This window comes from Myotis daubentonii, chromosome 3, assembly GCF_963259705.1.
Source record: "Myotis daubentonii chromosome 3, mMyoDau2.1, whole genome shotgun sequence".
In the NCBI taxonomy this organism is placed as follows: domain Eukaryota; kingdom Metazoa; phylum Chordata; class Mammalia; order Chiroptera; family Vespertilionidae; genus Myotis; species Myotis daubentonii.
Window position 1 is genome coordinate 10,172,658 of NC_081842.1, and position 27,529 is coordinate 10,200,186.

The 27,529-nt window shown below is 46.7% G+C and overlaps 1 protein-coding gene across 2 annotated transcripts; it reads left to right on the forward strand.

Moving 5' to 3' along the window:
- Positions 1-27,086, forward strand: PRMT2 (protein arginine methyltransferase 2). Of its 2 annotated transcripts, XM_059686774.1 has the most exons (11): positions 241-482; positions 1,701-1,799; positions 6,691-6,795; positions 7,480-7,662; positions 13,831-13,992; positions 15,192-15,356; positions 19,045-19,220; positions 22,145-22,274; positions 23,371-23,507; positions 25,156-25,327; positions 26,512-27,086. In XM_059686774.1, exons 2-11 carry the CDS (start codon positions 1,761-1,763, stop codon positions 26,542-26,544), a joined length of 1,302 nt encoding a protein of 433 aa, XP_059542757.1. In that variant the 5' UTR covers positions 241-482; positions 1,701-1,760; the 3' UTR covers positions 26,545-27,086. The 2 variants fall into 2 exon arrangements, 1 of the variants encoding a protein (XP_059542757.1); XR_009451781.1 differs by lacking the exons at positions 19,045-19,220; positions 25,156-25,327; positions 26,512-27,086 and having other exon boundaries at positions 1-482.
- Positions 27,087-27,529: the final 443 nt, after the last annotated feature.

The window sequence follows — 27,529 nt, forward strand, 5'->3', positions numbered from 1 at the left end:
TCCTGGGTCCAGGCGCGACTGTCATCTCCGTCCTCGGAAACGGGTCTCCATCCCCGGCCAGCCGGGCCCGCAGGCCCCGCTCCCCGTCTCCCGACCGGGCGGGCAGCCCCCGCGCCTCGGGTCCGCGCAGACACGAGGCCGGACCTCACGGCTGGGGCGCCGCGCCCGGGTTGGCGCGACCGCGGGAGTCACGACACGCCAAGTGCGCCTGCGTGGGGCTCCCGCCCGGAGCCGGACATGTCACGCCGCGCCCGACAGCACCGCGCCTGCGCAGGCCGCGGATCGTGGCCCCGCTTCTCGGGTCCGAGGGGCGCGTAGGGAATGCGCATCCGCGGGGCGGGCCTTCTCCGCTGACGGCTTGCGCGCATCGCGCCTGCGCGGGCTGAGGGCGGTGGCTCCGGCTCGCGCTCCTGCCAGGCACCATCCGCTCCTCAGAGCTAGCGGTGTGGACACCGAACTCAGCGGAGAAACGGCTGAGGTAGGTCTTCCGTGGGCAGCTCGGGGCGCTGGACCGCGCGTCGGCAGGACACGCCAAGTGAGAGGTCTTCGCTTGGCGGGTGCGTAGCCAGCGGACGGGGGCCTCCGCCCCATCTCGAGACCACCCGGCTCCTTCCCCACCTCAGGGCTTCGCGCTGAGTGGGCCGATTGCCAGCTCAGCGCCCCGCCCCCTCCCGGGCCCCGCCCCCTCCGCCACGCCCTTTTCTCGAGCCACGCCTCTCGCGGTGGCACGCCCACTTCCCTGGGCTCCGCGCCCCCTTCACCTCCTCCCCCGCCCCCCGCTGTGAGCCGACGTCATACTTTCTTGCCGCTTACTCCTCCATCGGCGGCAACTATGCCCCGCCTCCTCCCTTCACTCCCCCCTCTTCTCACGCCTCCCCTCGTTGGCCACCTGCCCCTCACGATCCTGGGCCACTCATCCCACAGCGCACGGAGCCTGCGTCCCTTTGCAGGACTGGCCTTCACCCGCCCCGCCCCAGCCTTGGTCCTCAGGGCCGTCTTCCCACCCGCCCGGCTCAGGCCCCGCCCCGGCCCCGCCCCCGGCCCCGCCCCTTCAACTCGGCCCCGCCCAGCCCTGACCCACCCTGGTCCCAGTGCAGTGTTTTCCAATGAAAATGTAACGTATGTATATTAGTATTTGTAATGATAAACGTCACAAAATAATTATTAGGTCTTGATTGATAAGTGAGGCACGGATTTTAAACAGAATTGAAAAAAACAGCCTCAGTGTCTAATATGGACTACACTGGCGCTGGAAACATAAGAATTGAGAACGAGAAGGAAAAGCCTTCGGAAGATGCAGACCTTGGTTCCTGTGAGTGGGAATACTCGGAAGCCGCAGGTAGGGAAGTTTAATTGGAATGAAAGCCAACAGCATTCCAAGAAAAGATTCCAATTTACAGCGCTATGTGTTCGTTCAACCCAGTGATGGGACAGAAACTGACAGGCTGCGTTTGGCCAGTGGATACGATGAACACCTTGCAGACTGGCGAAGAAAACACACACTTCTTTGAAGTTCATAAATTTTCAGTTGTTTTTGTAACGAATTGCGTTTGTAAATTTTACTTCTGTTTCATTCTTTACACATAACACGTTTTATTTCCACGCGGTAGAGGACCTTTTCATGGACCTTAGAAGGGAGGTGAACTCCATTATTGTGCAATGTAACAAATCATTGTCTCATTCCCTCTGTTTTAAAGTAGAAATGGAGAGGAAAATGAAACATTAAAAGTGGCAGCTATGCGGCAGATCCTAAAAGAACTATGGCAACATCAGGTGACTGCCCCGGAAGTGAATCTCAGGTAATTTCAGTTCTGGTCTGTAAGAACCTGTACTTAAACACTGGGAACATTACAGAGAGCTGAGATCAGCCCGGAGTGATAGGGCTTTCCTTGGATTTAGGAAGGTGGCCACCAACTATGGTGCGCTTAAATGCAGGAAATGCAATGTCTGTAAGGGTTACAGTTGACATTCTGAATTGGGCTCTGTAAACATTTCCCAAGAACCCAGGGTTCCATTTTTGGTACCTGTGCTGGTGAAGCAAGCACATTTTCTTAGTTGTTAATAAAGTCTCAGGCCATAGTATGTTAAAACAGGTCAGATACATTAGAAAAGATTTGTGTACTCATACTGCTTTTTGCCTGGGACACACATAATTTCATTCAAGTTAGCAGTAAAAAAGTCACCTTAAATTTTAAGGAATATTGATTATGCAAAATTAAACACCAAATGATTTCTCTAATAAATAATGTTTATAAAGAAATTAATTTCAGGTTTGTGATGTCAAGATTAACTTTTTCTCCCTTGCATTCTAATGGTTGTTGTAATTTCATTAAGGTTAAAAAAAAGATTTTTATTGATTTTGAGAGAGAGAGAGAAGGAGGGAGGAGAGACAGAGAGAGAGAGAGAGAGAGAGAGAGAGAGAGAAACATCAGTTTGTTGTTCCACCTATTTATGCATTCATGGTTGCTTGTATGTTCCCTTATTGGGGATGGAACCTACAACCTTGGTGTATCAGGACGACAGTCTAACCAACTGAGCTGCCTGGTCAGGGCTTGGGTTTTTATATATAGGAATTTTATTTATAGTTGGGTCATTTCATTTCTTAAAATTAATCATAAAATATTTAAAAAATATTTTTATTGATTTCAGAGAGAGGAAGGGAGAGGGAGAGAGAGATAGAAACATCAATGATGAGAGAGAATCATTGATTAGGTGCCTCCTGCACACCCCCTTCTGGGGATCGAGCCTGCAACCCTGGCAATATGCCCTTGCAGGGAATCGAACCGGGACCTTCTGGTTCATGGATCCACACTCAACCACCGAGCCACACCGCGGGCAATCATAAAATGTTTTAATTCCTTGGTTGTCTCATTTTTCTTTTGAGAAATATAAAAAAATATTTGAGCATTTATAGAATAAGATTGCAAACATCAAGTACATATTGCTCAGAAGTCAAAATTTGTTAACATTTTGTCATGTTTGCTTTAGAATACACACACACACACACACACACAGCACATAAAACAAAACCACAGATAAAGCTTGTTTCCCAACCCCAGGCCCAATCTTCCTTTGCCTTCAGAGGCAAACACTACTAAGAATTATGAATTGGATATCGTGCTTCTGCACCAGCTTTATGCTTTTTATAACTTACCTTGGCATCTCTAGAATTTACCTAAATGGTGACATAGTCTGTGTCACCTTGAAGCTTGCTTTCCCCACTAATGTTGCTTTGGGGGATTTGTTCTTAATGTGTGTACACAGCTAGTTCAATCCTTTAGGATGCTCCTGTAGTGTATTCCTTATAAGAATGTATCACATTCATAAATATGTATATAGGTCTGTGTGTAGTAGGTACGTGTGAATCCACGTCCTGCGTGGTTCAGGGTTTGGGATCTGGAGAAGGGCCATGTGCAAATGACAGAGCTGAGATAAATAATAATTTGGAAATATTGGGGGCCAGGTGGGAAGCCCGATGCAAGGGAAAGGACTTTTCTTGTGCTCAGGCCTTGCCATCCTTTTATTCAGTGTGGGATACACCTATAGCCCTTAGGCAGGCAATTTCCAGTAACAGTCAGACTATCTTATCAGTAGGGATTTACATGACTATCTGGTCGGGAAGTTGCTTCAGTTACCATTGTCTCCACTGTGACTAAACGGTCGGTGCCCGGTGCATAGCTCTGACCTTTGCCAGGGCCCAAGGTTCACCAGTGTTCTGGGCTCCTAGTCCACACCTCTCTGCTAGTGAAGATAATGGGTGGCTTCCCACAGGTATGCATCCTATTTTATTTATTTCCCTTTTGCTGGACACTTGTTTTTCCTGTTCTTTTCTATTTCAAAAAGTGTTGCAGTGAACATCCTTCTACCTGTCTCCTTGTGCACATGTGCTCTAATAATGGCATTGCAGGGTGGAAGGGATTGCATGTTTTCAGTTTTACTAGGTAATGATCAGTGGTCTGCCAGTAGTCCACAGTGCGTGCTAGCACTTGAGAGCATCAGACTTTTAAATTTTGGTCAGTCTGATGGGTTAGAAATGGTATCTTGTTATTTTAGTTTTCTGATTACTTGTGAGTCATGATTTGACTTACTGAAATATTGTCATTTAAGTTAACATTGAAATTTATTTCATAATATTCATCCTAGTAATATAATAGCACCCTCCATTACAGAACAGATGCCTAATATACACAATTTGTGTTTTATCTCTTTTTTTTTCCTTGATCAATCTTTTTAGGGTTTTATCAATTTTATCTTTTCAAAGAATCAGTTTGTGTTTGTTGACTTTCTCTTTGTTCATCTGTTCATTGATTTTAGCTTTTTATTTCCTTTAGTCTATTCTACTTGAGTTTAATTTTTTCCTTTTATAACATCTTGAGATGGAAACTAGGATCACTGATTTTAAACCTTTCTTCTTTAATGTATGTTTTAAAGCTGTGACTTTTAATCTTTGCTTTAGCTGCCCCTCACTCATTTAAATATGTTGTATTTCCATTATTGTTCCATTAAAATACTTTCTAACATATCACAATGGAAATTAGAAAATTGCTGGGCTTTTTAGAAACATACTGTTTTATTTCCAAACACTTATGAAGTTTTATTTATCTTTTATTTAATTTTGGTTTGATTATATGTTGTCAGAAAATATAACATACTTTGTAAATTTCCATTGTTTTGAAATTTATTCACGCCTGCTTTGTGGCCTACTCATACAGGCCTTTTGGCTAATGTTCCATGTGCACTTGCAAAGAATACATATTCTGCAATTGTTGGGTGTAGTGTTCTACAAATGTCATTAAAGACAAATGGGTTATTAGTATTATTCAAATCTCTATGTCCTTTCTGATTTTGTTGTTGTTCACTTGTTCTATCAGTTGCTGAGAGAGATGAGCTTTAGAAATCTTTGCTATGATAGATTTGTCTGTTTTTTTGTTTGTTTACTTTGGGATCTATGACTTTTTGCTTTATATATTTTGAATCTGTTATTTGGTGCATTCATTTGGATTAGTTTTTGTTTTCTAGATTAATTGGTCCTTTTATTTTTATGATATCTGTCTCTTTTTACCTTTTAATACTTTCTGCCTTGTATTTATTTTGTCTTATATTAATATTGCTATACCAGCTTTCTTATGGTTAGTGTTTCCATGACACACATGCAAATATATACTTATATATTATCTAATTCCTCATATTTAAAGTGTTTCTCCTATAGTGGTGTCTTTCTTCTTCTGTCAGATAACTTCTGCCCTTTACTTGGAGTATTGAGTCCATTAAAATTTAACGTAATGACTGGTATGATTAAGTCTACCATCTTGCTGTATTTTTTTTTATTTTTTTACGTTGCATTTTTTCTTTGTACCTTTCTCCATTTTTGCCTTCTTGTGGATTAGTAACATTTTTTTTTTCTGTAATTCTTTCTTATCTCTTCCATTAGCTTTTAAGCTGTATCATTTAAATATTATTTTAGTGGTTACTCAAGAAATTGCACTATGAATCTTTAACCTAGACCAGCCTTTTTTGGGACCACTTCACAATGTAAGAATCCTCCAAATTGGTTCCGTTTACCAGTCCCCATTTTTTGTGCTACTGTAACAATTTTACTTCTATATATGTTATAAATCCCACAATAAATTATATTGTTTCTTTATACTATCAAAATAGTAAAAAGGTGAAAAAAGTCTAAATGTTCAAAACTAGAAGATTGGATAAATAAGTTTTAAAAATCCATAGAATGGAATACTGTCTGATATTGAAATGTGTTTAGAAGTGTATTTAATAATGAAGGAAAATATTCAGAATTTAATAAGTGGAAAACATGTCACAAGACAGAATTGTATGATCCCAATAAACACCCTGTATGCATGTGTTTAAAGGTACACTTTAGATAAAAAGCCTGGAAGGATATAAATGTGTTAACTGTTTCTATCTCTAACCAGCGATGGAGATTACAGATGGTTTGAATCTTCCACTGTGAACTCTTGTGCTTTCAAAAGAGTCACAGGAAATTCATGGGAGTTACATTTATGTGTAGGAAAATTTGTTAAAAATGTACGTATTGGGACGGAGTTGCTGCAGTGAGCTGGACAGCAGTTGGAGGTTCTGCCACCTTTGGCGCCGTCTTCCAGGCCAGCCCCTGGTGCTGCAAAGTGGAGCTGGGCAGCATGCAGGTCCCTGAGGTGTAAGGCCCTCCTCTGGGTCCTGAGCGCATGTGTCAGTGGCAGTGCTGTCCAGTGAGGTGACACACCTGGTGCCAGGTCACCAGCTCCTTCCCTAGGCCTTCAGCGAGGCCCATGAGGCCCGTCCAGCGCTGTGTTCAAGCCCCGTGCGGTCCCCTCAGTGCGACAGGCAGAGACGGGACTTCTTTCTCCTGGGGCTGGGCATCACGTTCAGGTGGTCAGGCTTCATAGACACTAAAAGTGCCTCTTTCTTGTTTCTCTCTTTGATGTTCTACTGAGGTTGCACATCATTTTGTACTAGAGATAAGAGGTGAAGGTGGAGTGCAGGTGACACCCCTCAATTCTGCTAGTGAGGATCACCCAATTGTTTGATAAAAACTTGGGTCAGTTGAACCTTCATAAAACCATCCTAATAACCCAGAGCTCCCCCCCCCCGCGGCCGCCCCCCCCCCCAAAAAAAAAGAAAAGAAAGAGAAGCCCGTAATAATTTCCTTGTTCTCTCCTTGGCTTTGAGCAGGGGAGAGAAGAACCTGTGGAACACTGTGAACAGCACCTCCCAGAGGGTGTGCACCCCGAGGAGTTCGTGGCCATCGCGGACTATTCTGCCACCGATGAGACACAGGTAGCGCGTGCATCAGGTCCATGTTCTGTGGATTCCAGCATGCTTGGAATTAGTGAAATGACAGAGGCAGTTTTTCAGAAAGTCATGCTAAAGTGAAAGAAGTGTTCAGATGCTTAGAGCCACATGAGGCCTGTGAGTGGTCGATCCTTCCTTCCCAGCCTAACGAGTTGTGACCCCAAGCCTGATGTGAAAGACACCTCTGTGAGGAATGGGGGAGGAGGTACCTGCTCCAGGTTCTGCTTGGCAGCCGTGATTAAGAACCTATCCTTGTTACTGAAAAGTAAGGTTATAAAGTAAAAACACCTACTTGAATAGGGCTTTCTTTACTTTGTAACAGGAATTTCCTAGCCGAAGCCTCCAGTCACATCATCGGCTATCCCATAGCTGAGTAACAGTGGAGAGGCTGTTGAGAATTTCTGTCCTAAGCCCTTTGAAAATGTTTAATCTTTCTTTTAAAAAATACCAATTAAGCTGTGCTTTTCTTTCATGTAGATAGATTAGCCACAGAAATCTCTAAATCCTGCCTCCATTTCCGTAAGTTGTCACTTGGTATAATTACCTATCGACTTCTTTTTGAAATGCTGGGATTTGGGTCCCAGTGATAGGCGATTTATTACAAAGTCACAGTTGAAATGACAGCTACAAGTTTCTCTTGAATTTTCCCTTCTGCATTTGTGTTTCCAGCTCAGTTTTCTGAGAGGAGAGAAAATTCTCATCCTGAGACAAACGACTGCTGACTGGTGGTGGGGCGAGCGCGCCGGTTACTGTGGGTACATTCCAGCGAACCACCTTGGGAAGGACCTGGAGGAGGGTGACCCCGAGGACACCTGGCAGGATGAGGAGTACTTCGGCAGCTACGGAACCCTGGTATTGCTTTCCCATCGCCTGTTCAGCTGGCCGCGCTCTAACTTGTCAGAATAATTTCTGGGCTTCCACTCACCTCAGTGAGAGCAGGGCTTGTTAGGCCACACCCTTGATCCCAGGCTACTCAGCTCTGCTATCGTAGTGTGAAAGCAGCCCCCGAACATAAAGAAGCGAGCATGGCTGTATTTCAAGAAAACTTTATGACACGGAAATTAGAATTTTATATAATTTTTTAAAAAAAAATAAATTTTATTGATTTTTTACAGAGAGGAAGGGAGAGAGATAGAGAGTTAGAAACATCGATGAGAGAGAAACATCGATCAGCTGCCTCCTGCACACTCCCTACTGGGGATGTGTCCGCAACCCAGGTACATGCCCTTGACCGGAATCGAACCTGGGACCTTTCAGTCCGCAAGCCGACGCTCTATCCACTGAGCCAAACCGGTTTCGGCAAGAATTTCATATAATTTTTATGTGTCATATTCTTGTTTTGATTTTAAAAAATCATTTAAAAATGTAAAAGCCATCCATAGCTTGCAGGCCATACACAAGCAGGTGGTGGGCTGGATTGGCCCATGGACTGTAGTGTTAGTTGACTCCTGGTTTAGGGATATTATCTGAGCAATGAGATTATGAACTTTCTCAGTATTTTAAAAAAGTTATCAATTTTACTTTAAAAAGAAAATAGAAAAAAGATATACTGGGGATAGCAACAATAATAATAATACCTCTAAATAACTAACGTGTTAGTCTATTTTTTTTTCAATATGGATAAAGACCCATAATCCTATGGTCCAGACAACCCCATTTATATTTTAAAACTAGATCAAAACTGATACTTGCAGATCGATTGTTAAAAACCTAATGTGGAGTGAAAGAAGGAAGACATCAAAGAACAGTTAATGTTTGATTCAATTATGTAAAGTTAAAAGGTATTGTTTATGATGAGTATACGTAATAGCAAAACTCTGAAGGAGATCAGGGACCTGGTTGCTCTGAGGACCTGAAGGGTGCTGTGGGTCATGGGGTCTCTGATCAGCAAGGCTGGGATGGGAGCGTTTGGGGTGCTAGCAGTGTTCTGGTGTTGGTTGCTCTGTAACTGAATTTGATAAACGTTTTGTAGGTATGTCATATTTCACAATAAACAATGCTAAATTCAATGAAGAACTGTTGACATATGTACAGTGATGTGGCACATAATAATGTTTCCGTCAATGACGGGCCACGTATGTGATGGTGGTGTACCATGTGGCCTAGGTGTGCAGGGGGCTGTGCCATCTCGGTTTGGGTTGGTGCACTCTGTGATGTGCACACAACAAAATTGCCCAACGATGCATTTCTCAGAAGGGATCCTGCGCATGACTGCACGGTTAGAGCGTTCAGTCTCTTACGAAAGACACAATGAAATCCAGAGTCTGGGTCCTCACCCGCACCCTAGAGAGGCCGCTGCACCTTGCGATTCCTCTCAGCTGCAGTGCCCATGCTTCCTCCAGGCCTAAGCTACATCAGTTTTAGTTTTTTAAACATATAGAAAAGGAATATTCCACACACACTTTTCACTTTGCTCTTTTCACGTAGCTATGTTATTTTGAAGGTCTGTTCTTTATATCAGCTACAGAGCATTGTGTTGCTTATAAAAAGACCATGTTGGTAGACTGTGCTTAGTTAATGGCTTTTTATCATGACAAGCAGAGCTGTGATGGACGTCCTCCTACACGAATACTGCTAAACTTTGCTAGAATTTCCATTGGGTAAATTCATAGGGTGTGTGTATGTTTTTTACTTTGGTGGATTTTGCCAATTCGCCTTCCCAAAAGATTTACTGATTGTACACCCACCAGTGGTGTGTGGATACTTATTTCACTACCACACAGCATCAAAGGGAAGCAATTTTTTAAAATTTAAAATTTAAATTCTTTATTGTTTAAAGTATTACATAAGTCTCCTTTTCCCCCCTTTGACCTCTCCCCGACTGCTCCTACCCCCCAGCACATGCCCTCACCGCCCCCTACTATCTGTGTCCATTGGTTTTGCTCATATGCATGTATACAAGTCCTTTGGTTGATCTCTTACCCCCTCATTCCCTGCCTTCCCTCATAGGTTGGACAGTCTGTTCAGTGCTTCTATGACATTGATTCTATTTTTGTTCATCAAGTTATGTTGTTTATTATATTCCACAAATGAGTGAGATCATGTGATATTTATCTTTCTCTGACGGGCTTATTTCGCTTAGCATAATGCTCTCTAGTTCCATCCATGTTGTTGGAAATGGTAAGAATTCCTTTTTTTCTATACCAGCGTAGTATTCCGTTGGGTAGATGTACCACAGTTTTCTAAGCCACTCATCTGCTGATGGGCACTTAGGCTGTTTCCAAATCTTAGCTATTGTAAATTGTACTGCTATGAACATAGGGCGCATACTAGTATATCCTTTCTGGTGTTTCTGTTTTCTTGGGATATATTCCTAGAAGTGGTATTACTGGGTTAAATAGAAGTTCCATTTTTAATTTTTTGAGAAAACGCCATACTGTTTTCCACAGAGGCTGCACCAGTCTGCATGCCCACCAGCAGTGCAAGAGGGTTCCTTTTTCTCCACATCCTCACCAGATACTTGTCGTTTGTTGATTTATTGATGATAGCCATTCTGACAGGTGTGAGATGGTACCTCATTGTTGTTTTGATTTGCATCTCTCGGATGATGAGTGACTTTGAGCATGTTTTCATGTCTCTTGGCCTTCTGAATGTCCTCTTTTGAAAAGTGTCTATTTAGGTCCTTTGCCCATTTTTTGATTGGATTGTTTATCTTCCTTTTGTTAAGTTGTATGAGTTCCCTGTAAATGTTGGAGATTAAACCCTTATCAGAGATAACATTGGCAAATATGTTCTCCCATGCAGTGGGCTTTCTTGTTGTTTTGTTGATGGTTTCTTTTGCTGTGCAGAAGCTTTTTATTTTGATATAGTCCCATTTGTTTATTTTCTCCTTAGTTTCCATTGCCCTAGGAGCTGTATCGGTAAAGATGTTGCTACGACAAATAAGGGGAAGCAATTTTTTAAAAAACCTGTATTGTTGAAAGTATTGCATATGTTCCCTCCGCCCCCTTGACCCCTCCAGGGAAACAATTTTTTATTTTAGAGGTGAAATATGGTATCATGCTTTTGATTTTCATTTTTAAAAGTGAGAATGATCAGCTTTTATATTTTACTAGAGGCCTGGTGCATGAAATTTGAGCATGGGTAGGGTCCCTAGGCCTGGCTGGTGATCAGGGCTGATCTGTTGGGCCATTGGCGGGGCGATTGGGGGGTTCCTGCTGGCACCCGCCTTGGCCAGCCCGGTGCCACCCGCTGCCACAAGTCACCTCCCTCTGCAGGGCAACCAGCAGGGCGATCAGGGCGGGGGGAACCTGGGGCCTGCGGGCTGGGGGCAGCTCCTGCGTTGAGCGTCTGCCCCCTGGTGGTCAGTGTGTGTCATAGCAACTGGTCGTTCTGCCGTTCAATTGATTTGCATATTAGGCTTTTATTATATAGGATTGGCCTTTTGTATTCTTTTTTGGGAAAACTTTCATACAATTTTCCCATTTCTCTTTTGATTTCTGTTGATTTAAATGTTCCATAAACAGTTTAGCCTGTATTTATGTATTATACTTATCTCTTGCCACTCTTTTCCCCCATGAAACTTTTTATCTTTATGTAGTCTAATTTGTCTTTCTTTTCTTTGTGAGTTTTAAAGACCTTCTTCACTGCATGATTATAAATATTATATATATATATAATCTATATATATAAAAGGCTTATATGCAAAGTGTCCCTTTGGGAGTTCAACTGGGAGACCAGGAGTTCGATCGCTCACTATGACATGTGCTGACCACCAGGGGGTGGCGTGGAATGAAGGAAGGCCTTGGCTGGCAGCTGGCAGCCAGAAGGAAGGCCCTGATCGCCAGCCAGACCTTGAGACCCGACCCGTGCACGAATTTCGTGCACCAGGTCTCTAGTAAATATATTAAAATCTTTCTCTTAGAACTTTTGTGATTCCATTTTTTACCATGAAATAGTTAAGTCACCTTGAATTTACTTGTAAAGAATAAGGAAAAATTTTGACTTGATTTCCCCATAAATATCCAGCTGTTCCTGTATCAGTTATTGAACCTCCTTTTCTGTTGATGTAGAAATGCACATTTATCATGTTAAATTTCTAGGATCTTTCTGGAATCTGTTGTCTCATTGACCTGTTTATTTCTTCTGTAGTTCTAGATGCTTTTCATTATTGTAGCTTTTTAACTTTGGGAGAGCTAGGCCTTGAGTAGCTTTTATTTTTTAGCATTGTCATGGCTAGCTTTGGCTGTTTATTTTTTAGAAACAAATTTTGTTATCATTTGTTGTGTCCTCTCCTCCCCATGCCAAATTATTTGGCATTTTAATTGGTATTGCATGAAAGTGTACATTAATTTAAGGAGAAGTGACAACTTTGTTTTATGCTGACTCTCCCCATTTCTTAAGCCTTGTTTTATGTCTCTCAGAGTTTTAAGGTTTTGATAATGCAAGATTGTGTACCTTTCTTGTTAAACCTGTTCCTAGATATTTTTTATGTATTATTGTTGTAGACGGATGAGTGAAGCATTCTGTAAATATCAGTTTGGCTAAGTTGTTTGATAGTGTTGTTCAAGTCTATGTCCTTACTGATTTTGTGTCCATTTCTATCAATCACTGAGAGAAGGGTCTGACCATCACTGTGAATTTGTCTATTTCTTGTTACATTCTGTTGGTTTATGCTTTGTGTATTTTGAAGCTCTGTTTTTAGGTACAAAAGTATTTAGAATTATATCCTCTTGCTGAAGTGGATCCTGTGTTATGAATGGATCCTCTTTGTCCCTGGGAACATTCTTTGCTCTGGATGTATTTTTTTTGATATTAATGCTGCTACCCCAGTTTCCTTCCCCTGGCACCAGCACACCCTCGCATCCTAGCTCTGACTTTCTCTTGAGGTGATAGCTGCTGGCAGGATAGCTGGGTCTTGACTCCACTCTATCATCTCCCTATGTCCGTCCCTTTGTTTTGTGAGGAGCCGAGGTGGGCTTGTGAAGGCCCGTTTAGACCTCCTGTTTGTCCTAACAGTCTGGGTGGCCTGGCTGTGTGTCTCCTCTAAGCGATGCTGTTGGTAGGCTGGGTTTTCTGCAGCTCAGTGAAACAACAGATTCCAGAAAGATCCTAGAAATTTAACAGATAAATGTGCATTTCTACATCAACAGAAAAGGAGGTTCAATAACTGATACAGGAACAGATGGATATTTATGGGGAAATCAAGTCGAAATTTTTCCTTATTCTTTACAAGTAAATTCCAGGTGACTTAACTATTTCATTGTAAAATATGGCATCACAAAAGTTCTAAAAAAAAAGATTTTTATATATTTACTAGAGACCTGGTGCACGAAATTCGTGCACGGGGATGGGGCTGTGAGTGCAGCCTCTCCAGCAGTCAGGGCTCTGACTGACATCTGGCTTCATGATCCATCTGGAGGAGTCTTCCTCTACCTTCCTGGGCATTGGCCCAGTTCCCAGGGGGTGTGTCCTTGAGTTTCAGATGTTTTATTTCCTCTGTACATGCCTGAGAGCCTTGAGCTGAACCCCCAAGGATCAGTAGGGTTGTCACCTCCCTCCAAAGCTACAGTTTCTACTCCCTTCAAGCAAATGAGGGACAGATTTATGTGTGAGAGTGACTTTTGGGTCCTGTGTGAAGAGGATTCTGGGGTGGGGCCGTGTTTCTCCTCTAGGATCTCTCCCGATGGCTTGTCCACGCCCTTTCTTGGTGGGTACTCAGCCAAGTTGTATCTGGTCGGGAATGTGGCAGTTCCTTTTGTCTCCGGTGGGAACCGTGATCAGGAGGGTGACGCCTGCTCTGCCTGCTAGGGGTCCACGTCTGCTTCTTCGCTCACCTGGCTCACTGGGCGGTGCAAGGAGAAGCTGCAGGCACCTCACTGAGGCTGAAGGTGTCCAGAAACTTCCAGCTTATTCCTTCACTGTTTACTCTTTATCTGTTGGCTATTTTAGTCTTTTGACTGCTCGTGTGTTTACATGTGGGGTTGAGAGGGTTAACTTAGACCCCCATGTTCCACCGTAAACCACAGCTCGGTGCAGCTCTAATTATAGGCAATGACTCGCACTGTGCTTTTCCTGTAGAAACTTCACCTGGAGATGTTGACAGACCAGCCACGAACAACTAAATATCACCACGTGATCCTGCAGAACAGGGCGTCCCTCAAAGACAAAGTGATTCTGGATGTCGGCTGTGGGACCGGGATCATCAGCCTCTTCTGTGCACATTATGCACAGCCCAGAGCAGTGAGTAGGAACGAGTCTCGGTGACATGTCCTTCGTGTACCAGGCATCGTGTCGACAAAGTTGGCAGCATATCCTTGCAGGCTAAGCCGGTCAGAGGGCATGACACTGGTTAATGAGCCACAAACAGCAGAGTGTGATAGGACAGGTAGGAAATGTCCCGGTGAGCTGCATATGGTGTGTAGCTTTTTAAAATATTTATTTCCCTTGAATATAGAAACACATGCATCCCACATGTATAGGTCACTGTCCAAGTGTCGTCCCTACCCTGAGCAGTGACTACTTGGCAGGGACAGGACAGGCCTCACTCTTTCTTTAAAGCATGCCTGGGCTGTGCAGAGTTGCAGCCCCTTGCACAGGCAGGTGTAAGTCCTAGTGTACAGGTGAGGCTGCAGTGCAGGGACCACCTGAGTTCAGATCCTGTTGGAACCAGGACATGGTGCTCAGGACCCTCCATGGAGAACCTGGATTGAAATGATGTCAGAAGCCACTGGTATCCTGAAAGTCGGGCTGTCCTCAGATGAGAGCTGAGAACCTCCTGCGTCGGTTAGGGATTGCTGCTGCGTGAACAGGAGCTGGGTTCTGGCCTTACCCAGGGGGCCTTGGGGCAGGCGGCCCTGTGTGGGTGCAGAGGCTTCTGTTCACCTGCGGCCCCAGGTCTGTTAGGCAGAAGGTGGGGTTAGAGCAGTGGTTCCCAAACTTATTTGGCCTACTGCCCCCTTTCCAGAAAAACTATTACTCAGCCCCCCCTGGAAATTAATTTTTTTTAAATTTTAATAGCAATTAAACAGAAAGATATATGTATTAATGTTTCTACCTTTTTCGTAAAATATAGTAAAGAAAGGTGTAAATTAGAAACATTGAAGTTTGAAATTATGAAACTATTTATTGAACTCAGAATAGAAAGGTAATACAAAAAAAGTTAAAGGCACCTGTGGCCATCACCACCCCCTGGATCGCTGCAGCGCCCACCAGGGGGCGGTAGCGCCCACTTTGGGAATCACTGGGTTAGAGTAAGATGCAGCTCCCTCCCCAGGGCTCCATCTGTACAGGCAGCACACTGGCCCTTCCGCCGTCGGCACACTGCCTTCCTGCTGTCCCTGCGGTTTGCCCGATTCTCCGATGCAGGCTCTGACTCAGCCGAGGCGGTGACAGGCTGAGCAGTGCCAGCACGTGCACTGAGGTGCTTCTGCCCCATGCAGGTGTACGCGGTGGAGGCCAGCGAGATGGCCCAGCACACGGGGCAGCTGGTCATGCAGAATGGCTTCGCCGACATCATCACCGTGTTCCAGCAGAAGGTGGAGGACGTGGTGCTGCCGGAGAAGGTGGACGTGCTGGTGTCCGAGTGGATGGGGACCTGCCTGCTGGTAAGGGCGGGGCAGTGGCTGGGCTGGTCTCTGGAATCTTCTTCACAAATCATGATTAATTTTGACGTTTTCTCTAAAGTCAGATGTAATGGATTTTTTTTATATGAACGTTGGCCTAGTGTCTTATTTTTAACTGATTAAAAAAAATGCCTTTATAAGAATCTGGTATTCTTTCTTTCATGAGTGATTTACATAAACTCTGTTCTCTTTGGGAACCTGGGAATATCCAGTGTTTAATGTACAAGGCTGATTTTTTTTTTAAAAATATATTTTATTGATTTTTTACAGAGAGGAAGGGAGAGAGATAGAAAGTTAGAAACATCGATGAGCGAGAAACATCGATCAGCTGCCTCCTGCACATCTCCTACTGGGGATATGCCCGCAACCCAGGCACATGCCCTTGACCGGAATCGAACCTGGGACCTTTCAGTCCGCAGGCCGACGCTCTATCCACTGAGCCAAACCGGTTTCGGCACAAGGCTGATTTTTGATGCAAGCAGCGTCATTGTCTCTTTTCCCAGCAGCCCCCTGCTTAGCGGCAGTGAGACCCGGCCTGGTGCTCCCTGAGTCTCCCAGGTGGGAGTGGACAGTTTTCTGGTTATATACCCACTCCCCTGCACAGTGCGTTATGTGCTCACAGACCCTGAACTTGGGAGCTGGGCCTTCGTGTCTCCCTCTCCCTGGACCCTCTGCCCAGCCCTCTTCTGGCTCAGGATTTAAGACATTATAGTGAAACACCCCAATCTGAAATTTAGCATCTGTAAAAATCCAGAGAAATAACATCCGGGTGACCGTGAGGGGAATGTGGCTGATGTTTCCAGCGAGAGATCCGTTTAAATAAGTGTTGCTACTAGTTCTTATAGCTTGTAAAGATTGGGGGAAAAGCCAGCCAATGCCATTGGGCCTTTAGCCCTGTTGAAATGATGTCTGAAGATAAAGTAAATAGACTCAACATCCATGATATAATTTGTCTTATTATAACATCTGTGGATTCCTAAGATTATACATGGGGGGCAAGGGACTCACTACACTGATAACCCATAAAGTGGACATTGGCCTCTGCTCCCCAAACACCAGTTAGTGTTTATTGAGTCCCTCCCGGCCATGGGGACATAGGGAGCCGGCCTGTGGTGGAGATGCTCCCACATGCCCAGTGCAGTTAGGGGATGCCTGCTGCCAGCATCCAGCTCTGCTACTGGAGGTGGGACAATGTGGGAGACATGAGGAGGAGGAGGGGAGAGAGAGAGGAGGATGAGGGGGAGAGGGAAGAGGAGTAGGGGGGAGGGGAGAGGAGGGATGGAGCAGCCTCTGGCAGGGGCAGTGGCCTGGATTCAGTGTCCCTGTGATCCAGTGGTGGGTCGGGGTGGAAGCTGGGTTTAGGTGCTCTGTGCATGTGTTAGGCTGCTAGCTGTGGTCCAGGACTTTTAAGGGGTGAAGTAGAGATCAGTCATCTATGGGATTCCTCAGTGGGACTGCAGTGCTGGTGAGGTCTTCAGGGTCTAGGGGTTGAGGGAGGGGTGCTGGGGGTGTCAGAGTCGGGGAGGGCAGTTGGGGTCCATGGGAGGTTGCAGGGGAAGGGGCCAGAGAAGGGGAAGGCTAGGAGGGGTGTTCTGGGGGTATTGGCAGGGGCCCACTGGCCGGGGGGGTGGGGGAGGGCGCAGGACCTGGTGAGCTCCCTGTCCTCTGGAGCCACTGACAGGTTTGTAGTCTCTCAGACAGAGGAGGCCAGATGGGGTCCTGAGACTTGCTGCTGGGGGGTGTGGGCAGAGGGAAGGGGTGGTTGGTGGGGCCCAGCAGGGGACTTGTGGGGTTGGCAGCTCCATTCTAGGTGCAGGTGCAGGTGTGGGTTTCAGGGAGGGAGTGTGGATTCCAGGTGGGGCCTCTGACTGGGTTTGGGGAAGGGAGTGTGGATTCCAGGGAGGCGGTGTGGATTTGGGGGGTAGGAGAGAGAGGGCATGGACCCTGACTGAGCGCAGGAGTGAGTACAAACTGGGTGGCACCAAGCTCAGGACAGGACCCTGGAGCACGTGGAGAGCCCTGGGAGGCCTGGCTGCTTTGTGCAGGTGCCTGGGGACATCCTATCAGGAAGGGTCCCTGTGGGGTCTCGGCCTGGCCCAGGGTTGGTGACGCTGATACAGAGAGGTTGTGAATTTGGGGGCTGTCACAGTTTCACCCACCTGTAATGTCCCCATGTCCTTAGGCAGAACCCGCTATTCTCTGCAGCTGCCCCTCTCCTGCGCTTCTTGCCCTCCTGGCATCCTCTTCGGGTTCCTGGCCTGTTCTCAGAGCTCCTCAGACTTCAGGTCCCCAGCCTCTCCCGCCCATCTTCCTACTCTGTTGTGATTACAGTGATGAGACAGAGAGATCATGGGACAAAGAAATTCAGAATCAAACCCAAATATAAATGCATTTAGTTTATAATAAGGGGGGTTTCAGTCACTGAGGCAAGGATGTGTAATTGTCTGAAGATGCTGCTGAAACAATGGATTATTTTGCAGAAAATGGTTAGGTCCTTCTTCCTACCGTAGGTTAAAATAAATCCCAGATGGGTTACAGAGTTAAGCATTTTTTAAGTGAACATAAAACAATTGTTCAAAATTTTATCTGATGTTAGGATAGGAAAGTCTTTCTAAAAGCAAAGCCCATAAAAAAACTATAGAATAAAGTGTTTGACCAGAGATGTGTCCTTTATAATAACCAACCTATAGATTATTAAAAGGTAAGTGAAACTGAAGAATTGCAGCTTATAAGACAAAGGGCTAATATCCTTGTTTCATAAAGAGTTCCACTAGGCAGTAAGAAAAGTATAAGATAAATAACTCCAGGCAGGTGGCCAGGGGGCATGAAAAAGCACAAGATCAGACATATGAATGTTGATTAATGTCACTAGTAATCAAAGAGGTAACTTAAATATTTTTGAGATATCAAATTGGCTGAGAAATCACCTAATATCTAATGATAGCCAGTGTCATTGAGATTTTGGGGAAACTCTCAGACTCTTACTGGCGGTATAGATTGATATTCCTTTTTGAAGGAAAACAAGGCATTGAAAATATTTAAGTGGTATTCTAAGATTACCATGCTAAAAAATGTATATGACACCATTTAAAATGGAAGAAAATTGGGAAAAGTACAAATACTAGTAACTGCGGCAGTCTACTATATAAGAGAATACTCTGTGGCCATTGAAAATTAGGCTTTAGGAAGATTCTTGATAGATTCTTAGAGAAAAGTTAGTGATAGTTTGTTGGTTTTAAAAAAAGCACTAAAAGATAATTGCTATAGGATTCCAGTTTTGTTTGTAAAATCACATGCGGTAACGACCAAGCTTCAGGTCCAGGCGAGATGGGGTAAGCATGTCGTGGTAACTACTGAGTGACGGACCGAGGTGGGACGAGAGTGAAGGTTTAGTCTGACCATTCGCCACGCCCAGTTCTGAATTCTAACTCAAAATGATGTGACCTCAACCCGAGCTGCAATAGGGGGTGAACATTGATGTGTGGGTGTAAGAAATCCTCCGAGGCCTGTTGGCTGGCAATACTCTTGAGGGTTAAACTGGTAAAGATCCCAGACCGTCCGGATGTGCAGACACTGGCCTCAGTCACCATGTCTCCCATGTGTCTCTCCCTCCCGTGCAGTTTGAGTTCATGATTGAGTCCATCCTGATGTGTCTCTCCCTCCCGTGCAGTTTGAGTTCATGATTGAGTCCATCCTGTACGCCCGGGATGCATGGCTGAAGGAGGGGGGGATCATCTGGCCGACCACTGCCGCCCTGCACCTCGTGCCCTGCAGCGCCGACAAAGACTACCGCAGCAAGGTTCTCTTCTGGGACAACGCCTATGAGTTCAACCTCAGCGCTCTCAAGTGAGTGTCCGGGGCCCAGGCACCCGCAGGCACACGTGGGCCCCCCGCAGTGTGAGCTGCAGGCGTTTCTAGGCAGAATAATGTACTCTGTTACAGAACTTGCCACAAAACTGTCTAAATTTACTCATGTGCCTACGAATTTTGCATGTTGCCTTTAATGCCTTTAAACTGATAACAGCTGTGATGGGAATTGCACTGTCTTCTGCAATCTAAGGTCCCAAATATAATGGGGAAAATAATGTAATGTTTACAGACGAGGCCTTTATAAATGTGTGGGCCATTAAAACACATATACATGTTCCCACAAAGAGCTATAACTTTTAAATGAGGATCAGAACATTTGATTTCCTGGTTTTTAACATATGACACACTTGCACAGTTGAGCTTCAGGTTTGATTTCCTGGTAAGGCCTTCACATTGCCATGCTGCCTCCTGGGGAAGGATGGCAACAAGCTGGCTGCTGCTTCTGAGAGTGCCAGGGTAATTAAGCCCTGGGAGTTAGGCGAGGGCCCTTTGTCAGAAGCTGCAAGAAACTTCCATTCTTGTAGCAAGGGCCAGGCGAGCCTGGATGCCTGCTAGACATGCAGATGGGGAGTAGATGGCAAGACAGGGGCCTCTGGGCCTTTTGTTTTTTATTAAAAAATTGAAGAAAAATAAGTCTCAACTGAAGGTCACTGCTGCCAATTCACTGCCAACAGGAGTCCCCAACTTGGGGTGCCATACAGGAGAGACTTGATCCAGTGAAACAGCTTGTCTGGGAACACAGCTCCTGTTGCAGCTCAGTTTGCCAGCCAGGGAAACAGCCATAGCGATCCACTGAGACAGAGGGGAGGCTGGCTTATATAGAGAGAGGTTTCTGCCCCCCATCCTTATTGGTCTATTTTCATGTAAATGAGGAATCCAGATTTGTAGTTTGATTGGTCCAAATAGCACTGTTCTGAGTGGTCAGCTCCATGAGTTCTAATTGGCCAGTAAAGACACAAATGAGAATAGAGTTGCACAGCTCTCGTTGAATGGGGCCGTCTTCAGCCCTTTGGTTGAGTTTCGGTCCCAGGAGCGCAGTGCTGGAGGCTGTTACTTGTCCCTGCACGATGCATGGGGGGCCCCTGTAAGCAATGACTGCTAGACTTTGGTTCTGTATTTGAGCCCAAGTAGCCACAAGGAGCTCTTAGCAGGTATATTCTTGCTGGGGTTGACAATAGTAATGCATACGAATGAAATCTTTCTTAGTTAACACTGAATCATTGCATCCTCAACCCTGACCCCAAAGGGAATGGAGGGGCAAGGTCTGACAGAGTTGTTCTGTAGTTCATCTAGGAAGGGCTGGGCAGGTTATGAAAAGAGCAGTGAGGAGGTTCTTATGCTGCCAGGTATTAACGTCTATGATAGGGTCGTTAAAGCAGTTTGATCCTGCGCCCAGAAAAGACAGAGGAGCAGAATAGGACAGGAAGCTGCACAGAGCCGTAGACTATGGAAGAGGTGGGCGTGAGGGCAGGCAGCCAGTTATCCCGGGACAGGTGATTGTCCCTTCTCTCACACCACACATTAAAACCTAATTCCGTGTGGATTTGAGAGTTTTGTGTTAATATGCCATATATTTTTAATCCTTATAAGTGCATACTTGTTTTTATCATCTGAGAAAACTATTAAAATATGTACATATAGTGGAATCTTTATTAAAATGCTTACCTTTATTTGCTATTTCAGAAGTTACTGCTGTCCTTAATTTTTGAAACATTTCTGTGGTAAATAACTGATTACTTACTGGCAAACACAGGGTTCAGCCTGTGAAATGGAATGTTAGGGAAGGACATGCAAAGGGCCTTGCAGGAGGTCCAGTGGTGTCTCCTGAGAGTCAGGCCCAAGAGGGTGCCTTCAGTCCTGCTGATTCACTGCATTTATTAAGGAATAACCTAGAACAGGAATATATTTTTTATTTGCTGTATAATAGAAGATCCATGAAAGGTATTTTATAATAACACTAGAGGCCCGGTGCATGACATTTGTGCATGGGGGGGCAGGGTTCCTCAGCCTGGCCTGCGCCCTCTCACAGTCTGGGACCTCTTGGGGGTTGTCCACCGCTGTCTTAGGCCCTCAGGGGAGTGGGCCTAAGCAGGCAGTTGGATATCCCCCAAGGGGTCCTTAGCACTGCCACAGAGGCGGGAGAGGCTCGATGCGCTCCCCAGCCGTGAGCCCAGCTTCTGGCTGAGCAGTGCTCCCCCTGTGGAAGCACACTGACCACCTAGGGGCAGCTTCTGTGTTGAACATCTGCCCCCTGGTGGTCAGTGCGTGTCATAGCAACTGGTCGTTCTGCTGTTTGGTCAATTTGCATATTAACCTTTCATTATATAGGATAGATTCTAAAAAAAACCCCCCACACACTGTACCCTGTGTATCCTGGGTATATGGTGAAGGTTGCTTTCTATGTGTTCAGACCTTGTGAAGAGGGCAAAAGGGAAGTGCCCATTGCTGCACTCTGGCTGCTTGTTTCTGTGCAGATGGTCAGGGGGAGGGACCCACTGCTGCACTCAGGCTGTCTGGCCTGTGGGGAGGGTCGAGGGGAGGGACCCACTGCTGCACTCAGGCTGCCTGGCCTATAGGGAGGGTCGAGGGGAGGGACCCACTACTGCACTCAGGCTGTCTGGCCTGTGGGGAGGGTCGAGGGGAGGGACCCACTGCTGCACTCAGGCTGTCTGGCCTGTGGGGAGGGTCGAGGGGAGGGACCCACTGCTGCACTCAGGCTGTCTGGCCTGTGGGGAAGGTTGGGGGGTGAGGAGGGGCCCAGAGTTGGGCTTTCAGGGCTGCAGACAGTGGTGTAGAGTTCCTGCTAATACAGACGAGAAAAGGCATGTCCTGTTGTCACGTGTGTCCGAACCTGAGCTGTTGGTGATGGCTTTGAGTAATTGCTCTGACCTTTTTCCCAGATCGTTAGCAATTAAGGAGTTTTTTTCGAAGCCCAAATATAACCACATTTTGAAACCAGAAGACTGTCTCTCTGAGCCGTGCACTATATTACAGCTGGACATGAGAACGGTGCAGATCGCTGAACTGGAGGTGAGGCTGTGCAATCGGTGTACACACGTGGGAAACTTGTTATAGAAATAAACAGATATATACGCTTTTCCTATTGATTTTCCCATAGTCTTTTTTTCTTATGGTCTATTCTGATTTTCTTTTGTATGTTTACATTATTTTCTTTCTAGTTAACCTCTTTAACATCTTCCATTATTTTTAAAGATTTAAGTTTAATATTAGCATCTTCAGATTCAAATAAATTATATCCAATTTCATGATGGAATTTTAAAAAATATTTTTTTAAATTGATTTCAGAGAGGAAGGGAGAGAGAGGGAGAGAGATAGAAACATCAATGATGAGAAGGAATCATTGATTGGTTGCCTCCTGCATGCTTCACACTGGGGATTGAGCCCACAATCCAGACATGTGGCCTGACCAGGAATCGAACTGTGATCTCCTGGTTCATAGGTCAACACTCAACCACTGAGCCACTCTGGCTTGGCTCATGATGGAATTTTAACAACAATTTTTTTCTAAGTGTTTTTAGCTATCCTTGACAAAATTAGTTCTTTCTTTTACTTACCTTCTCTTGTCATAAGGGCGTATGTAGGTTCAGGACCATCCCTTTGGGGGAGACAGTGTTTGAACACAACCAACCATCCCTCACCAAACCCCAACTGGGAGTTAGATGGTAAATCAGTATGCAAACTGAAATTTTGAGGTTTTGTTCGTTTCAGCTACAATTGTAGAGACCCAGCCTTGAACTTTCTATGCAAAGAACTGAGAAGAGAAGGTATTCACGAATTTTGGGGCAGAAAGTTAGGCAAATGATGCCCAGATTGCTTGAACCCTTTTCTGATTATCTGCTCATTTGAATTCACAATGCAAGTTTTAGTATCTACTTTCCCTAGGAGGATATTAGGGAATGGTTTTTTGACGTGTCCAGTTAAACTAGCAAGTGACAGGTTTGTTTCATAGTTGCTGAGATGGGTGGTACCGGCAGTGTGGTGGGATCTGTGAAATGTGCCCAAGCGGAGGGAGAGGTTGCCAAGTCTCGCTCAGAGAGAGCTGAGGTAGCCTGTGTCATGGGCCTATGAACCCATGTCAGCTTTCTTTTTGTTTGGCTGATCACAGACAATGAAAGGCGAGCTGTGCTTTGATATCAAGAAAGCCGGCACTCTGCATGGATTTACGGCCTGGTTCAGTGTCCGCTTTCAGAACCTGGAGGAGGAGGAGCCACAGCTGGTGCTGAGCACGGGACCATTCCATCCGTGAGTGTCTGCTCCTCCCGCTGGCGCACGGGTGCCCGTGGAGCGTAAGGGTTTGCCTTTAAGTTAGTGGCCTGACAAAAAGCACGACCGAGTCATGAATTTAAAGATCTAGTAATAGTGAACGTTGACTTAAAATCTCTCTAGACCAGCTGACCCCTGGGCTGGTAGCTGCGCTGTGGAGCCAGGTGTGCAGTGGGTGGGCGCCGGGGCCCAGGCTGGGTGGAGGTGAGTTGGGGTCTTGTGCCCCTACTCGTCCCTGCACTTGGCTTCCTCAGGCTGCTCCTGGGCCCCCTGGATGAACAGAGCCGGGCTCGGGGTTGAGCAGGCGTTGTCTTCTCAGTTGCCCTAAACGCTGCTACAGCTTTTCTTTTTTAAGTATATTTTTATTGATTTCAGAGAGGAAGGCGGTGGGGAGAGATAGAAACATCAATGATGAGAGAGAATCAGTGATGGGCTGCCTCCTGCACACCCCACACTGGAGATGGGGCCCACAACTTGGGCATGAGCCCTGACTGGGAAGTGAACCGTGACCTCCTGGTTCATAGGTCGACGCTCAACCGCTGAGCCACCGCAGCCGGGCTGCTACAGCTTTTCATAGTTAGCAGCGTTCTAGGGGTGTTTACTCAGACTTTGTTGCCGAAGGCAGGTGTTTCCTGAGACACAGCGTGTTGTGGCCGCACACTTGTGCCCACACCGGGGGCCGACGTCTGCTCATGGTGCTGACCTGGCAGCCCGTGGAAATGCTGCCTTCGTGGGGGCTTTCAGTAACTGCCCGGACACGCCCTCAGGCACAGGGCTCAGCTAGGAGTGAGCAAGGCCGAGGGAGGGGAGTGGTTATGCTGTTGAGGCCTGAAGGACCCCGGCGAGTGAGGCCAGGAGCTGCTTGCCCAGAATGCCCTGTGGAGGTTGCAGGGCTGGGACTGCAGCCAGTCCTCCCCGGGACCCGGCACGGATGCGAGGCTCACCGAGGAGCCAGCGGTGAGCGCTGTGTGCCTGGGCCCGGCTCCACCTGAGTCTGCGGTGGGTTGTCTACACGCAGGCGGTAGCAGGGACAGGGTGGCGGTGGGCATGGCACAGCCAGAGGACTCAAGCTCGTTGAAGGGCCAGGAAAGAGAGGCCCATGGTGGCCGAGGGAGGTGGCCCGAGCATCGCCTCAGCTGGGCATGATCTGGGGCCACATTGGATGCCGGGGAGAGGGCATGTCAGGGGATGAGCCTGCAGAACTTAAAGGGTCCCAGAGTGTTACTGTTCCCCCCAGATGTCACAGTGTGTTGTACGCAGCAGTCTAACTTTCACAGAAATGGCGTGTTTTGGACAGTTTCCTCAGTGTGTATTTCTTCTTAACTGCGGAAACTAGAACCGCGGGCATCAGTGGCTCAGAGAAAGAGCTGGGTGACTTGGGGTGGACACTGGCTGTGCCGGGATATGGAGGCCGGGTTGACCCTTTGAGGGGCTGGGGAACAGGCACCATACGGGGATCCCGTGTCTGGCCATGTACCTGGGGCCACCAGGGTGAGCCGCCCTCCCCACTCCCGGGATCTGAGCAGTGTCCAGCAGCCATGTCCTCGCTGGGCTGTGTCTGCCCTGCAGTAACCCTACGAGTCGGGCCCAGGGAGGGCTCCAGTAATGCCACCCCCATGTCTTGCAGCACCACCCACTGGAAGCAGGTGCTGTTTATGATGGACGAGCCCGTCCCCGTCCACGCAGGGGATGTGCTCACAGGCTCGATTGTGCTGCAGAGAAACCCAGTGTGGAGGAGGCACATGTCCGTCGCTCTGAGCTGGTCCGTCACCTCCAGACAGGACCCCACGGCGCAGAGAGTAAGCTATTCAGCTGTAAAGGCGTATGTTGTAGTGCTGGGTGGGGGATGGGCCGGCGGTGACCACCGTGGCGGACACTCCCTGCCCTGGCCAGACACCACGGCCACGCCTTGTCCGCATCATTTTCTCATTCTCATGATGGGCAGTGGATGCTGTTATTTCCAGAACAGGAAACGGAGGTGCAGGAAGGTAAGTGGTTTGTTCTGTGACACAGCTAGTCAGTGAGAAGAGACCCAGACTGGCTGGGGCCGCCCCTCTGTGTCCGGGAGCCATGGGTGGAGAGAAGGGCTGAGCCATCGTGCAGCCTGGCACACACTTGGTGCCCACAGACGCTGGGTGTGCAGCTGTGTGGTGTGAGGGACATGGTCTGACCAGGTGGAAGTTTGAGGACCGAAGAGCCATTGTTCCCACAAGTGAAACAGTGCAGTTGGCGGGCCTTATGCTTCAGAGGCCATTGAGAAATGGATTCTCTTCTTCAGACCTGGGCTTAATGTAGGAGGGAAAAGAAAATCATCACATGGTTTCCCATTGTTTATTTTTAAAAAATATATTTTTATTGATTTCAGAGAGGAAGGGAGAAGGAGAGAGAGAAAAAAAAATCAATGATGAGAGAGAATCATTGATCAGCTGCCTCCTGCAAGCCCTCTACTGGGGATGGAGCCTACAACCCAGGCATGTGCCCTTGACTGGAATCGAACCCGGGATCCTTCAATCCACAGGCCAACGCTCTATCTACTGAGTGAAACCCACTAGGACTCTCATTATTTTTTATTTTTTAAAATATATTTTATTGATTTTTTACAGAGGAAGGGAGAGAGAGAGTTAGAAACATCGATGAGAGAGAAACATTGATCAGCTGCCTCCTGCACATCTCCTACTGGGGATGTGCCCGCAACCCAGGTACATGCCCTTGACCGGAATTGAACCTGGGACCTTTCACTCTGCAGGCTGACGCTCTACCCACTGAGCCAAACCGGTTTCGGCAAGGACTCTCATTATTTTTGATTCCTGTTTTGTGCTTTGCTTTTCGGTAACTTTATGTTAAAAAGTTTGTCATTTAAAAAAATTCTGCACCTGAATGCCATTCTCTTGTCCAATATTAAATTATTACTAGGAAATACTGCGTGTTAATCAAACTTTAATGATTAGCTATTTGATTGACTTGTTTTCTTTGTCTTTTTCAGGTTGGAGAAAAAGTCTTTCCGATCTGGAGATGACAGTTGAAGTTCTCTTTGGGAAGCAGTGTGAGCTTGTTGGAGGAAAGCAGAGCGAGGAGCTCACACCCGATGCGAACACTCCTTCTTGTGAAACCTGCGGACGCTCACTCTGTCTTGCAGGCGGTCACACCCTTCTCTGTGGCCCCACGACAAACCTCGGGCTGCCCCGCCAGTCACGGCCCGTGTCTGTCCTCTAGAGGTAGCTGTGTTTCCAGGTGTCCACAGTGCTGTCCACAGTGCCCACCTGCGGACAGGCTGGGGCACAGTGCTCCTAAGCTAGGTCTAGTTCCACACTCATAGGACGCGTGTCAACCTTGTTCTCCTGTGAAGTGACTGTTCGTGCATCATGTGTTACTGGTGTCCTTACTGCCCTCAGTTCATCCACTCGCCATGCAGAACGTGGGGTTGCACAGAGCCGTGCAGGACCTGGGGTGGCAGTGCATGTGCTGGGCTCTGCATGAGGTAGTACCTTGTAGAGATGTCTTCCAAATAAATCGTGTTGGCACATAGTACATCTCAATAAATATTTTTAAATAAACGAATGTTCGTGTAGATCCTACTTCTGTGCATGTACCTGATTTGCACAAGCATGGGATTGTACTCCGTGCATTGCTTTGTAACCTTTCTCATCTGGTATTGGGAAGAAACTTTCAAGCCAGTAGGTACACATCCACACTTTGTGTGTGCTGTTTTGATGTTTAGTGAACTTTCTATCTATATAAAAGCCGAAGCGACCGAATGACCGAACGACTGGTTGGCTGGTCACTATGATGCACACTGACCACCAGGGGGCAGACGCTCAACACAGGAACTGCCCCCCCGTGGTCAGTGCGCTCCCACAGCAGAAGCACCGTTCAGCTGATCGACAGGCGCCAGATGCTGAGCTCATGGCTGGCGAGTGCAGCTGTGGTGGTGCCAGCCTTTCCCGCCACCGCGGCAGCACTACTGAGCCGAGGCGGCAGGCGCAGCGGGGCCGGGATGAGCG